We start from the raw sequence: 13,792 nt of genomic DNA, 5'->3' as shown, positions 1-13,792 counted from the left end.
TGAGGGAGAGAGGGTCGCGTCTTGTGAGCTCAGCCACCACTCTCGTCCCTCGTCTCAAAATAGCGCAGCACTTTTGCACAGCACTCTGCACTACTACTCTCCACTCTCCAGCTGCTCCAATCCAACGTCACCTCATTCCTGCTATCAATTCTTGATCACCCGACTCCGATCCCTTGCTTATCCGCTTTTCCAAAATTCCATCTCGGTCTCTCTATCCAGAAAAAAAAACGTGGCGCTTTGTTTGTGCTGTTACCCGCGCCAGTCACAACGCTTGTTCCGAACTTCCGGTAACTCTGGCCCAAACGATGAGCACTACTCTTTCGTCGTAAACTATGTAAACAGTCAATGTACGTGTTCCGACATGCAGTTCATCATGACAGGGGGCGCGGAAGAAAAAAAAAATGAAATTAAATTAAAAAAGTCCGCGGCTCTCGCTTGACCAACTCATCCTGCTTGTTTTTCTACTGCATTAGGTCCAACGAGTACCTACTATACCCATACTTGGTCGACTGGCGCGGACCAGCGCAAGCACGAGTAACACACCGAAAGCTATATCATATACAGCAACTAAGCCACCAGCTGACTCGACTTGGTATCTTGGTATCACGGCAGAGGAACATGTGGACAGCCTCGACCGGCCTTAAGTCTTGACCAATCATAAAGTAAATCGGAACAACCAGAGGGGGGATTCAATTATACAATGTATCGTCGAGTCGTGTGACGGGCCGGACCTATGTAAGTAGCTTTGACGAATCAGATCAAACCCAGTGTCGAGATGACATGCGTCATGATCACCAGACCACAAAGCGGAGCTCCATAAGCTTAATAGTGCTCAAAGCGGTTCCTCGGGGAGCATAACACTTCATGACCGTTTCTTCCTCCGACTCTTTTGCCAAATGGTCGAATCAACGAGAGCCGGATTGTCGGAAGAAAAGAGAAATTGACTCGGATCAACGCGAGCATATACTAAATCCCAATAAGAAAAAATCCTATAAAATAGCATATCAATTCCTTGGCACTTCATTTTCAACTCCACCCTATTTCGCCCATCACACTCTCCAAAAGAACAGAAAAACAATAAATACATTTTTCAATTGTAAAAAAACAAAAACAACAACATAAAAACTATACATTATCCCCAAACGCTCGTAATTCAAGCGCAACATCATGTTTTTGACCTCGAGGTTCTTGTGTTTTATCAAACTGAGAGGTATTCGAATCATCATCCTGACTACAGGATACTTGAGTATTAGGATTGAATCCCATCGTCGTCACATCTTCTTTCGCCGCAGCCTCTGGTTTAGCGTCTTGAAGAAGAACACAATCGACGATCTTCCCTGACCAGGACTTGCCTCCCGTTACCCGTTGTACAATGAACAAAGCTGTCATGACCTTGAAAAGAAATCTTAAAGGACTGTCTGTCGGTTAAAAAAAAAAACTTACCTGAATCTGCGTTACCAACGCTTGGAACAGGTAAACCAGATGAGGGAACCTCGCCAGCGCGATCAAATACGCCGTCGCAAAAACCACAAGCACAACGCCCGACTCGTTGAAAATAGTGAGGTTCCCAGCCAATTTATAAACCGCATCACCGACTTCCGTCTTCATGATACGTCTATTGTAGATCATCCGAACCCAAATAAGCAAGGCCAGGAGGTAATAAAGAGCAGTGCATATGCTCCAAGAAATCAACCTCCAATTTATAGTCCCCGCAGATGCAGATAAAGATGAAGGTGTTCCTTCTTGTAAAAGGTCCAACAAACATGTCGCTGTAGTGCTGGACTCAGACATCCAGTTTCGGTTAAACGCAAAGAAATTAGGCTTACCGATGGAAGTAGCGAAAACTAAATACGGAAGCGCCATGATTTTCCATGGGAATGTAGAACGGACTTTCCAGTATATCGCACATCGCCACATCTAGAACCTCATTGTCAACAATCGATAACCGCCAGAAAGAGTGGGGAGACACTTACAAGGATAGCGACTGTTCCCCAATTAATTAGGATCAACGCCGCATGGCATACCCTCCGCGGAGCAGCGTCATCACTAAAGATATTCTCTGCAATACCATCAATTCCTTCCTCTCGAAACACACTTTGCCACGCTCCATCGGCCATTATCCCTTGTCGACCCATAAAAATCGAAGACAAAGCAAACATGACGACAGTATACACCGTCAACACATAATTCTGCCACAAATGCAGCCGATGGAATTTGTGCGTATGCGCCAATGCCTTGAAGATATGAATACCCAAAACCCACATCGTCGACAGGAAAAGCACGATATTGATTCCATAGACGAGAGTCTGAAGAGTAAACCCTTCCATCCAATATTGAAGTGAGGAAAGGGAGCCAGGACCATTGGGAGGGAGGGAAAGGTCATTGAACGTGACTGCTGTCGGTGACATTTCTTCTGTTGCGCGCACCCTCAGGAAATTTCAGAAGACACTAACTTTATATACTGCAATTTGGTATGCAGTGTTGCCACGGTGAGGTGGGATGAACACCCGGACCTGGTAACTGTGAACCCACGACATTCACTAGAAAGATGATCTTTGATCAATTGACTGATCCCAAATGTCAGATCATTAGCATCTGAGCGATATCATTAGATCGAATACGGATTTATCTAGCCGAGCTAACCCGACAAATCGATAGCAGAGACCGTTAGCAAGTCATCCATCTGCTAGGAAGAGTAATCTGTACGAACGTTAGCAAATATCAAGTAGGTGCATAGTGCATACCCCGCATACGAGATTCAGAGAGTCAATCGTAAAGGTAGATGTTAATCAATACTTCAATTCATCACGAGGTGTCAACCCTAAAGATAGCAATCCATCAAACAATGTCAAACGTCCAAAATGTTATGGCGCAGGGAACAACATCTGACTCGCCGAGGCCGAATGAAGACAACAACTAGGGAAAACGCCTGAACGTTTGTTTACATTTCACTTTCCGTTATATCCCATGTAGTCTAATTCCCTTTTCTTCTATCTACTGTGCTCGTACTACGTATACTATACTAAGATCTTCTAGAGTGCCACTGTGGCAACTTAGTGGCAACCCTGAATAATCTTATATTGCAGAACCCATCTGATAATACTTTGATCATGATTTATGCTAACAAATAGACAGGAAAGCACACACGTTCCAAATAAATGTCGAAACATTGATCATGATTGATTCTTTGTTATAAGTGGCGTTCAACATACTAGACTCGCCAGACTCTCATCTTCTCACCGGGTCCTAATGATCATGGTGAGAAAGTTTGGAGACTTATAAATAGAATTCACGTAATGCATATTGCATCATGGGTTCCGATCCTTGTGCCGAATGGTGCTGATCATATGTACTACGTAGATCGCAATCACCTCCAAGGAAAATGATACATGAGTCGATGCAAGATATGTTACACTGATTCTTAACATGTTCACCGTCCCTATCCAATTAGAGTATTCCGCAGCAAGTCGTTTACTAGAAATTTGACCGTAGCATGTTGGCATCGTGTTAGGTGGCCGTGCTTATAAGAGGGAGATTTACTAAAGACTGCGTTGTTCAATACCACTCAATAATAGCCTGAGAGACACAAATATACTTAGTCCATATGATCAGTTACACCAGTTTCAACCGGGTTGATGGGCGGACAGAAAGCTCATGATGCAAATATATACATAAAGTAATACCTAAAATTACAATATGATGAGCCATGACCGAAGTAGGAACAACATGAAACGACAGGGATTATATAAAAAGTGTTCGAAAGCCTAGTCCGTACTACCACGGAGAATCGGCCCTAAAGTCTAATGCAGACAGAAAATCAAGGTAAAAAAGGTATGAGTACGCTATGTAGACAGGTATATATAAGCAAGTCGAGGTATTGCCGAAAGGACTGTATATCTCGTCAGGGGGAAAGGAGTGAACGGTTAGTCAAATAGTCGGCAGACAAACGCATCAAATGGTAGAGCTACATGGACCTGAATGTAGTGATGAAGCTTATGGAGATTGACAGTTAGGAATTGTGATATTTTTCATCGTTCCACTAGTAAAAATAATCGCGTCAGAATCGATCATCCAGTTAGATTATAGAAAGTTTCCATACTTCGAATCGAATAGTCCCCACCAACCTTCAACTCCTCCGAATTGCGCATCTTTCCATGGCTCGTCCTTGAACTCGAAAAAGAAGTATTTTATTCCAGCATCGTTGGCTTGGCAGATAAAGGTATCCAAAAAGATTTGAAGGTTCGCTTCTGAGGCGTCCGATATCCCGTTGTCTGCGTTGCCGGCATCCGTTGATTTCTGGATTTATCAGAATGAGAATGTGACTCTAGTGGCAAGTCAGAGAATATACATACTGTGGGCCAGCCTAGAAATTCATAAGGTCGGTCAAGCGTTGTGGCGAGCTTGTAAACGACTTACCGGTCTCTGCAATGTACATTGTAGGATGATTACTTAATGAATCAGCGAGAGCTTGGTCCTGCTCTAGGAAGAAAGTTGTTGTCCAATTCGCGGAGTCTTCCACAGATACGTTGGCGAACCAGGGGTGGACGTTACACATCTGCAATCCGAATTCAGACCAACAAAACCGAAACGAACGGAGTGCCTACGCCGTAAGAGACATCCGATAGCACTTCTTTATTCATGAAGCTACCAGCGTCGGAATTGCCAACGGGTAAATCCGCCAAGTTCATGCCCTTGAGCATGTCTATGGTATCATTGATGTCTTGAATGAGAAGTTGGGCACCCTCATTTGCCTCAGGCGAGTCCACGTCTGTCAAGCCTTGTTGGGTGACGTAGCTGTAGGTGTTTTTAGTCGTTGCACGTTCATTCACTGGACGACTAACGTACTTGAGCATGAACTCATTTCCGACCGTCATACCTCCTGTGTGATTGGTACCGTAGGTTTCGAGAGTTTCCTTGAGGAGGTCGCGCTGTCGAGTGTAAGCAGCGTGATTGTCGTTGGGAACATCGTAATTTCCGAGCCAGACCGTCATGTTGACTTTGGTGCGGTTTATAGCTTCTAACTTTGTAAACAGTAAATATTTCTTCGTTCGACGGATACCAGAGAAAGCCGACTGACCACTAATGCAGTTTGATTGCAATCACCACCATATAGACGGATGCGCTTGACCCTGAATCAATAAATAGAAAATTCCGGTGATATGGAACAATACCGTGGTAAGTTGTGACATGACCTAGGAGGCATTCAGCATGATGCGTACACAACAGATAACTGATAAATGAATATTTACTTGGATGTCCTTGATTACATCCTCTTAGGATAGGGTCAGTGTCTTCGGACTGAAGGATGCAAAGATGGACTGACCAAGCTTGTTTCCACAGTCTGGGAGTTGCGACCCCTCGGGGGTGTATGCAAGGCCGTAGAACGACTGATGTAAATTGGGATCCTTGTCAAATACACTCGGATCACTGACAACAACACTCCTATCCGCCGCGTCTATGTCTTTATGACTGTTCATTCTCCCTACCACCACGCCGACGACTACAGCTATTGCGGTAAGGATGAGCACGGCAATGATAAGGCCAATAATCTTCACGTAGTATGTGAGTATTAAGAAATATTTAGGAGGCAGAAAACAGGAGGCGAAACGTACTACAGACTTGGAACGTTTGGTTTGTCGTTGCCGCTGTTTAGGGTATGTGTTTAGACCGTACTTGGAACCATTCCAAGACGGTGGTCGGTACCCATCGTCGAACAACTCGGCTTGAGAGTCGGACATGAGATCGCGATATTGTCCACCGTCTGAATGAACACCTTGGAAGCCATCAGAGGTATCTTGCGGGGTTGTGTAGTGATAACCGGTGTTGCCGTCAAGGTCACGGGCGAGGTCTACTTTGGATTCGTCTCTGTACGTCTGCATATTGCAGAAGTGGGGAAAGGGGGCTATTGGAGGGGTAAAAACGGGGACCTGTATTTATACTAAACTAATGACCCGCCCCCACTGCCCGGACACCGCACCAGGAGAGAGAGAGAGGCCCCTATCTGAAGTCATGTGACTCGCACGTGATACGACGCGTGCCTTTCCAACCATGTCCTAATTGGGCAGTACTCCTCTCCAGCGACCATGTTCAAGAGCATCCTACCCACCAGGCGAGTCCCGTCTACCGACTTTTCAATGGTCACCAGCCTCCAGGAGGCAAAGGAAAACTATCCTAGCCTTGGTGTAGCTCCCCAGCCCGCGGGTCGGAACCCGAGGAACACCTTTCGCAAGGCCAGCTCCCAGCTTTACGACAGGAAGAAGCTGACAGAACCAAAAAATGACAGAGAACAGGATTCTGTGTCGCCAGAAGAGCCTGCGCAGACGAACCAAGCGTTTGATCAACTTCTTGTACGTCCAGATCTCAGCGTCAGGGATGGCTTCGTTCACCTTTCACCCCTCATCAGGATGATCTTCAAATCCCTTCAAACCTCAGACCCAAGCTGACAGGCATGGATTCCACCGTCAAGGCCGCCATGCTCAAATCGTCCACTATTCTCGCCAAACAACCGCGAGAAACCTACTCCATTCTTCCGGCGACTCCAAGGGGTACTATGAGGCGTGCACATTCTACCGACTCCCTGGGCTCTCCATTGCAAAATATTTCCGCTGAACAAGACAATTTAGAGCCTCCTCACCCTCCTTTTGCTGTCGGCCAAATATCCGCCCATCATTCACCTTACCTTTCCGGATCCTCGGCTCGGAAGACTAGTACCAGTCACAATCGCGGACTGTCTTTTGATACACAAAGGCTTTTCTCTCGCAGTCAGGTCAACCTTGCGGCATCTTCACCTGCAGATAGTGCAACCCCCGGTGCACCGATTGCTAAAGACAAGGTCACGGCGCGAGCGAAGAATATCTCGCCAGCCAAGTTCTGCAGTATTCTGACCAGCACATCAACCCTTCAACTCGAAATAGAAGACGTAAAAAAACTGCGGATACTTCTACGTAATGAATCGGCTAGGTAAGGCGCAAAATTAAGTCATCCTGGAACCTTGCTGAAACATTCTCAGCTGGTCGCAAGAATTCTTGAAATTAGGAGGTTATTCTGCGCTGTTGACGAGATTAAATGAGATTCTTGAAGTTGAGTGGAGGTATGCATGCATTTTTTCGAGTCATGTCACAGATGCATTGATGGCTGTTCAGGGAAGAGCAACATGATGATCAAGTCCTTCATGAGCTACTTCGCTGCTTCAAGGCGCTCTCGACTTCTTCCATTGGTTGCTTCGCCCTCAGAACCTCCTGTCCAACACCTTTCGTTCAACTTGTTTCTCTTCTCTTTTCTGACAAGAAGCCTGGCGACGTCTCAACCCGCCAACTCATTATTGACTTGCTTCAGATTCTTTTTGAACTCTACCCCGCCTCTTCTCTTCCATCTGGATCTAGTCGTCGCCAACGAGAAGCATGGGACAGTGATGCGTCACTTCCAACTTCTAAACTGATTGTTCTCCCCTCACCTCACAAGAACCTATTTTCTCTCATCCGCGCCTTACTACTCACGCCTGCTCCTCCGCCCTCAGAATGTCCCAGGACACCTGTATCACCTCACGAATTCATTGAATCTTTGCATCGGCCTAGAATCTACAAAACCTATGTTCAGGAACTATCAGACATTTGCCGTGATTATTTTTGGGTTTTCTGCCACAAAGCTAACACAATCTGGGTCTTATCAGAGGCAGACGAAACTAAAATCGAAAAACCCCGTGCACCGGGAGGCATGACCGGCGGTGTCGAGTTCGAAGCCATTGGGTACCTTGTAGGTATAGCTATGTGAAATCCACACTGCTGCTCTCATCAGATTTTGCTTTGAAAGGCTTCACACCTCAAGCTATTGAACTCGATATCTCAGTGTGTCGCCAATCTCGGATTACCAAAGGACGACGAGCTTTCTGCATACCGCTTTCACTTAGACTTGTCGCTTTCGGGCTTTGAACGCATCATACTCGTGCGCAGCGTTTATATTTTATCCATTTGCGCTAATATTCATTATTACTCCCTGAATCGTAGATTGCACGCAAAGCTTCCACAACATATTACCCCACTCTTCACCTGGAATTAGCGCGCTATATCAACCATGCTATCCGGGCGGGATACGAGCTCCCCTATACGGTTGCCCACCTCATTGGTTTCCCACCAGTTGCACTGTGCAAAAATCCTCATCTGGCTATGGCGGCAGCTGCTTCATCCACAGCCACAACTGATAGCCGTCGTATCCCTAGAAATCAATCGCGATCCCAACCGGCTACGCCCCAAAAGGGGTCTGCACCGCCGCCGGTACTGCCTTCCCAGCACAAGGTCGAGCCACTTCGTTTCGATCAATTGAAGTTTTGATGAATACGGCTTTTTGGAATATCAAAGACGAAAAAACTTGTTGACACTTTTTGATCCATGCGACTATGAATCATCTTTTTCCTTTTCATATTTTTCAAGGTCTCATATTAGGCCTTTGATAGACATACAACAAACTAATATACCTTCTTCCCCTTCCAACATCAACGAATCGTGTATCTTGTTTTTCTGTTTTCCATACTGTTTTCTGTTCTCGTGAAAGGATTCCTGCCATTGTTGACCATTGGTTATTGAATGAACCCAATGTATAGTGATTAACAAATAAAATATATGCCGCTTATGATCTGTTTCACATTAATTTCAAAGCAGAAAGACACGACAGGGGTGGGGTATATTCCGGGCATACTAAAGTGATATACAAGAGCGAACGAGTTACACCAGGGTTCAGCGCGAGATAAGTTACTTAATCAACCGCTGCCCTTGAGGCCATATTCGGCTTTGAGGATATCGGCGAAATGCTCCGCGATAGCATAACAAGCACCAGCCTAAATATAACCCTTCAATCACAACACTGAAAGACTTTTCAAAAAATGTTGACGTACAGTATGGCCAGAAACAATTTCCGGGAAAATTGAAGCGTCCGCGACCCTCAAGCCTTTGATTCCGTATACTCTCAAATGAGAGTCGACTACTCCATTATCCGATTCGGGCGCCATGCGACAAGTACCAGCGGGATGGTACAAAGTCTCTACACGTGTTCGGATGATATCTTCGAGTTCAGCATCGCTAGCTTTATCGCGCTCAGAATCGAGAAGTTCGTGTTTATACTTGAGATCGACTTGGTTGGTTAGAGGTTCTTGTTTGACTACGTTGAGGACGAAACGCAGTCCACGGCGAAGTTTCTCAATGTCTTCTGGTGCTGAGAGATATCTGATAAACGGTTTTCAGGAAATCCAAGGGCGGGGGATTTACGGTAGACATACTTGGGATCCACAGATGGTAAATCGAAGGGGTCATTCGACTTCAAGCGTAGAACACCTTTACTCAATGGGCTGATTGACGCTAAGGCCAGTTTCATACTGATATATTATGAACTCACCGGAGCAAGCAAGCATGGATTGACACTGAGCGCATTGGGAACATGAATTTGGCATGTTCCTGATAACTCATTAATACAGAGCACTATGTACGACTAGAGACGGACCTTATACGCCAAAGGGGTGCTGAAAATCTCTAAGTCTGGGGCATCATCTCCGGAGGTGCTATCCTTCACTTTGTCCGGAAAATCCTTCTCAGAGAAAAGCTGCGGATCATCAGAACGAATGAACGCTACACCTTCACCAACCTAGTCACCGACAGACAATTAGTATGGTTTAACGAATTAGTAAGGAAATAATTTATACGCTGGAAACCAGAGGACCACGCTGGTGTACGAGATACTCGTAAGTTGAATGGAGAAGCCTAAAAACTTCCGAAATGCTGTGTGGTTGTATGTGTTTTATGGAGTTATTATTTTTGTCCTTGAAGTAAAGATCGACCACAGGATGATCCACAAGATTGGAACCGACACCTGGGAGGTCACGGATGACAATAACACCCTTGTCTTTGAGATGGTCCTTAGGCCCTATGCCAGAAAGTAGCAATATCTACCACAAGTAGCCATTGACAGTCAGCAGTCAGCCACAAACAAGCCGGTATTGAAAATTCTCACTTGAGGGGAGTGAATACTTCCCGCACTATCGCACACGAACGGACAGTTTAGGATAGGACGACAAATCATTGAAGTGAGACATACGAGAGTATAACTTCCTTCTTTGCACGGGCCGTGAATCGTGGGCCCCCGTTGGAGTTCGCGAATTCGACGCCGACAGCCCTAGTTTCATCACTATCTTTCTCTAGTAGGATCCCAGTAACTGTCGCATTGATCGCGACTGTCAAGTTGGATCGAGCTAAAACTTCATCGGTGAAGTACGCCGTCTCAGAAGAGACACGAGTTCTATTCTGGTCAATGTAGGTCACTGTGCAAAGTCAGTCTGTATTCAGCTAGCTGCTTCATCATACATACTGACCTATCAATTCAAGGGTCAGAATAAACCAAAGGAGGCGTAATGATACTCACTCGGTTGACACCTCTAGTCCCTGCATTGGTGTTGAAGTCCGGACTAATAGGTACGCCAACTTTTGCACATGCTTGAATGAAGTCTCTGGAAAAGTCCGCGAGGTAGCTAAAATAGCCAACTCGCACAGGTCCTGTGGTTTGCTTTTTAACATCCGGGTACCGGGAATCAGGCTCATACTTCTGGAACTTGTCGAAGTACCTAGTAAATGTAAGAGGTCGATCCACGAATATCGTGAACGTGAATAAGACTCACTTGCTGAGATTCTTCCATGACCAAGCCTCGTCATCGATGATTTTGCCCCATTCATCAAAATCTTGAGGGGCACCAAATTGAGCCCTAAAATGCTCAGGTCATGACTGTCAACAAATTAAATTAAAGGGAAAGGTACATTTGTGCGTTAATGGAGGAGCCTTGATGGAAAAATCTCATGAGCTTGTGTATTGATGCAGAAATAGCCACTTACATCCTCCCAACATCTTCGCCCGTGGCCAAAACTTCTTCTGCTTTCCAGCATTGACCTGGGGCTCGGTATAAAGCTGATATACATGTTTGGATCTGAAAAGAAGAGAGAATGCGACAGGTATCCTCGTAAACAAAAGGCTCTTTCCACTACAAACGGTCAGACGCCAACTCGTAAAGAAGATGTCAGGAAACTCGCCTTCCCCCAGCTTCCAAAACGAGCACTTTGACTGAAGAATCTTCGCTCAAGCGTGCAGCCAGAGCACATCCGGAGTTGCCTATTCCAGGTAATCGGAACCATTAAGGACTGATAATGTGAGTAAGTACTTACCACCACCGATAATCACGAAGTCATACTCGTGATGATTCACGTCCTGCGATCCATCGACCGGGTTTCCGACGTCAGAGAGTCTTGTTACAAGCCTTGGTGAGGTGCTTTGGAATAGCTTGCTCAACATGAGAGTAATGGTAACAGCTGATAACCCAGTCAAGCTTGCGGAATCGAATGGGACCGTACGAGTGATATGAAGCGAGGAAGGGGAGGAGATGGTGAGAACAAGGGCGGGGGGGTACTTTGGGGTACTTCCCAGGTATCACGCCACCCCGGTTGTATTCGGTTTACAAACACGCAAACATGAAATCAACTTCCCGTGGGATGGTCAACATACTTATGTTCGCATGTGAATAACGCCCCTGACACGAGCGATGATGGTGATCATGATCTAATTGGTGGTTATAAAAAAACAACAATCTATCGGGTATCTCACAGCTCTTTGGACGCGACTTCAAAGCTCATCTCCGGAAGTGCATGAATCGCTTCATAAAGTTGAAAACCCTAGGATGTTGTGGTATTATTTCCCATCTAGAAGCTTATAAGCTCTCCTTAACGCCGATGGATCATAGAGAAACATACTGGACGATGAGGTTTCCTCGACCTATTACTTGTCCTTGATGTCTGATCGGCATTCCAGACCCCGTAAAGGCATGTTTCCCTGTCAATACCCGATCGTATTCAACACAAAAGACATGCTTCTGCCGATCGAGACCTTCAACTACGAAATCTCCATTTCTATGGCGCAGATAATCGTCACAGGGAAGCTTAACCTCTAACACCAAATCATTGCCAACACGCAAGAAGTGCTCATGATTAAGCTCCTCGATGATGAACACGATGTCTTGTCGTGTCCTATCCTTTCGCTCATGGCCTACACCCCGACAAACGATCCTGGTTCCCTCCCGACAACCGGGGGGAATTTCAACATCCAGGATAACTTTCTTTGTTTCTCCGGTAACAAGCACTCGAGATAGGGAGAAGGAGCAAAGCTTCCCGTTCAGTAAATCCTCCAGAGAAAGTGCCATTCCATATATCCATTCTTTTGAGGGGCCGATTCCAAAAGAATGGAGGGGAACTGTTTGATGGCGGCCATGCAAAAGATAGAAATCCCGAGAACTCATCGCTTGCGGTGGTGAATATTGTTTCTTTGCCGGAGGGATGATGGTGAACGAGCGGCTATCAGTAGATTAACGATGTCGGCCTATACACTTAAACAATAATGCTTACGAGTATTGTGGTGTGTGAGGAACGACAGCTGGACCCTTTCCATTTTGAAACCCAACCCCAGAAAAACGACACTTGCACGATGACATATTGCTCTCAACTGCAGATGTTGGCGTCTCTGCGGAATCCGAACTCATAGACGAGGCCTGGGTGGGGGAACTAACACTTGACGTTGATCTAGAGTAATTCGACCTGGTCTGATATGTTTGATAGGCAGAAGCATATTCTGTGCCCTGGAGGGTCGAAGATGAGCGCGGATTCAAGGGAAATCGTTCTCGCATCAACGTCTGGTAAGCATCCTGAACCTATCAGCGGGTCAGCGACGCTGCATGAACAACTTCCTCTCAACTTACCTCAAGAAAGCATTGCGTGGCATTTTCGGTATCAGCAGGATGGCGATCAGGGTGCCATCTCAGTGCCTCAATACCTCGTGAGCATGCAAGATCGTGGCTGTGAAGATGGTGTCCCTTACCATTGCTCTATATGCCTGCTTGATCTCTTCTCCTGTGGCATGGGGTGTTAACCCAAGGACATTATATGAGCCTGAGGACATGGCACTACCACTGGAGGTTATTAACCCCTGCTTATCAGCCAGGGGAGACTGACAGTACCGCAGAGTTCTTCCCTTTATATCACATCTACTGTGAGAGGGACGCGGTTGGCCCTGGTGTGTTTCCACTTCTAGAATACAGGCCTGCGATGATCCATGATTCTGCGACCTAGGCAATTGAAGCGTGATGACCTTCATTTCGCTTATATCCTATCAGCAGACGCTTCGAGGTTTCCACTTTGGTAATCGATGTACTCCTTCCTATGTAGATATTCCAATATCGACCTGGAATTGTATGCTTGAGCTGTCCCATACACAGTGATGAACAGATATAGCGAGATCTTATGACGGGTGACTAGTGACTGAGAACCAGCGGGTCAATACTGGAGGGAGATATATCGTAGATGAGATCAAATACGTCGTTCCGGTACTAAGGTCCGTCATCCATACTTCGAACCACCCCCGAGTGAGATAGGTAAGAGTTTTCTTGGGGAGATCAAAAGCGATCAGTAAGCTCGACCGTGACTTCTTGAAATCTTCACAAGACTAGGCAACGCGCTTACTCGCTGTTGTTTATATCGGAACCGCCATAAAGCTTAGAATGGGAGCTCGACATTGACATCAGTCAGTATCAGGGAGGGATTCATGAACAGGAACTTCTGGATCAGGAAGCAAAAAGTAGAAATCGCACAAAGGTTCCCACGGTTTGCCGACGACCTAACTGTTCAAATTCTAACATCCTACCTTCTCGGGCCTGGAACTCCGTGCTTGACTCCATGGCTGACTCCACGATTGTGAGTGGATTTATACACTTTCACTG

The 13,792-nt window shown here is 46.0% G+C and overlaps 5 protein-coding genes across 5 annotated transcripts; 1 reads left to right on the top strand and 4 right to left on the bottom strand.

Annotated features, from left to right (window-relative positions):
• Positions 1 to 1,125: 1,125 nt before the first annotated feature.
• Positions 1,126 to 2,408, bottom strand: AGABI2DRAFT_116035 (hypothetical protein; the record flags this gene model as incomplete). Its single annotated transcript, XM_006459016.1, has 4 exons — positions 1,126 to 1,392; positions 1,444 to 1,769; positions 1,827 to 1,917; positions 1,974 to 2,408. The coding sequence occupies 4 exons, from the start codon at positions 2,406 to 2,408 to the stop codon at positions 1,126 to 1,128; spliced, it is 1,119 nt and encodes a 372-aa protein (XP_006459079.1).
• Positions 2,409 to 3,993: 1,585 nt separating this feature from the next.
• Positions 3,994 to 5,477, bottom strand: AGABI2DRAFT_65886 (hypothetical protein; the record flags this gene model as incomplete). Its single annotated transcript, XM_006459015.1, has 10 exons — positions 3,994 to 4,039; positions 4,100 to 4,296; positions 4,353 to 4,363; positions 4,417 to 4,555; positions 4,605 to 4,794; positions 4,846 to 5,021; positions 5,078 to 5,122; positions 5,172 to 5,192; positions 5,250 to 5,272; positions 5,324 to 5,477. The coding sequence occupies 10 exons, from the start codon at positions 5,475 to 5,477 to the stop codon at positions 3,994 to 3,996; spliced, it is 1,002 nt and encodes a 333-aa protein (XP_006459078.1).
• A 606-nt stretch (positions 5,478 to 6,083) lies between these two features.
• On the top strand, positions 6,084 to 8,327 carry AGABI2DRAFT_66116 (hypothetical protein; the record flags this gene model as incomplete). Its single annotated transcript, XM_006459014.1, has 6 exons — positions 6,084 to 6,347; positions 6,404 to 6,960; positions 7,010 to 7,090; positions 7,143 to 7,752; positions 7,810 to 7,941; positions 8,004 to 8,327. 6 exons carry the CDS (start codon positions 6,084 to 6,086, stop codon positions 8,325 to 8,327), a joined length of 1,968 nt encoding a protein of 655 aa, XP_006459077.1.
• Positions 8,328 to 8,643: 316 nt separating this feature from the next.
• AGABI2DRAFT_191146 (hypothetical protein) lies at positions 8,644 to 11,493 on the bottom strand. Its single transcript, XM_006459013.1, has 14 exons — positions 11,196 to 11,493; positions 11,064 to 11,142; positions 10,869 to 11,014; positions 10,794 to 10,815; positions 10,658 to 10,741; positions 10,401 to 10,603; positions 10,081 to 10,303; positions 9,997 to 10,021; positions 9,689 to 9,931; positions 9,490 to 9,630; positions 9,385 to 9,443; positions 9,269 to 9,337; positions 8,888 to 9,215; positions 8,644 to 8,830 (listed from the first exon to the last, which is right to left on the bottom strand). The coding sequence occupies exons 1-14, from the start codon at positions 11,320 to 11,322 to the stop codon at positions 8,753 to 8,755; spliced, it is 1,827 nt and encodes a 608-aa protein (XP_006459076.1). The 5' UTR covers positions 11,323 to 11,493; the 3' UTR covers positions 8,644 to 8,752.
• A 57-nt stretch (positions 11,494 to 11,550) lies between these two features.
• AGABI2DRAFT_183863 (hypothetical protein) lies at positions 11,551 to 13,096 on the bottom strand. Its single transcript, XM_006459012.1, has 6 exons — positions 13,034 to 13,096; positions 12,895 to 12,985; positions 12,776 to 12,841; positions 12,426 to 12,727; positions 11,778 to 12,374; positions 11,551 to 11,726 (listed from the first exon to the last, which is right to left on the bottom strand). Exons 2-6 carry the CDS (start codon positions 12,973 to 12,975, stop codon positions 11,657 to 11,659), a joined length of 1,116 nt encoding a protein of 371 aa, XP_006459075.1. The 5' UTR covers positions 12,976 to 12,985; positions 13,034 to 13,096; the 3' UTR covers positions 11,551 to 11,656.
• Between the last annotated feature and the right edge of the window lie 696 nt (positions 13,097 to 13,792).

This window comes from Agaricus bisporus (genome assembly GCF_000300575.1).
Source record: "Agaricus bisporus var. bisporus H97 unplaced genomic scaffold AGABI2scaffold_3, whole genome shotgun sequence".
NCBI lineage: Eukaryota > Fungi > Basidiomycota > Agaricomycetes > Agaricales > Agaricaceae > Agaricus > Agaricus bisporus.
Note: the sequence above shows the minus strand (reverse complement) of the source record. Positions and strands in the feature narration are given on the sequence as shown.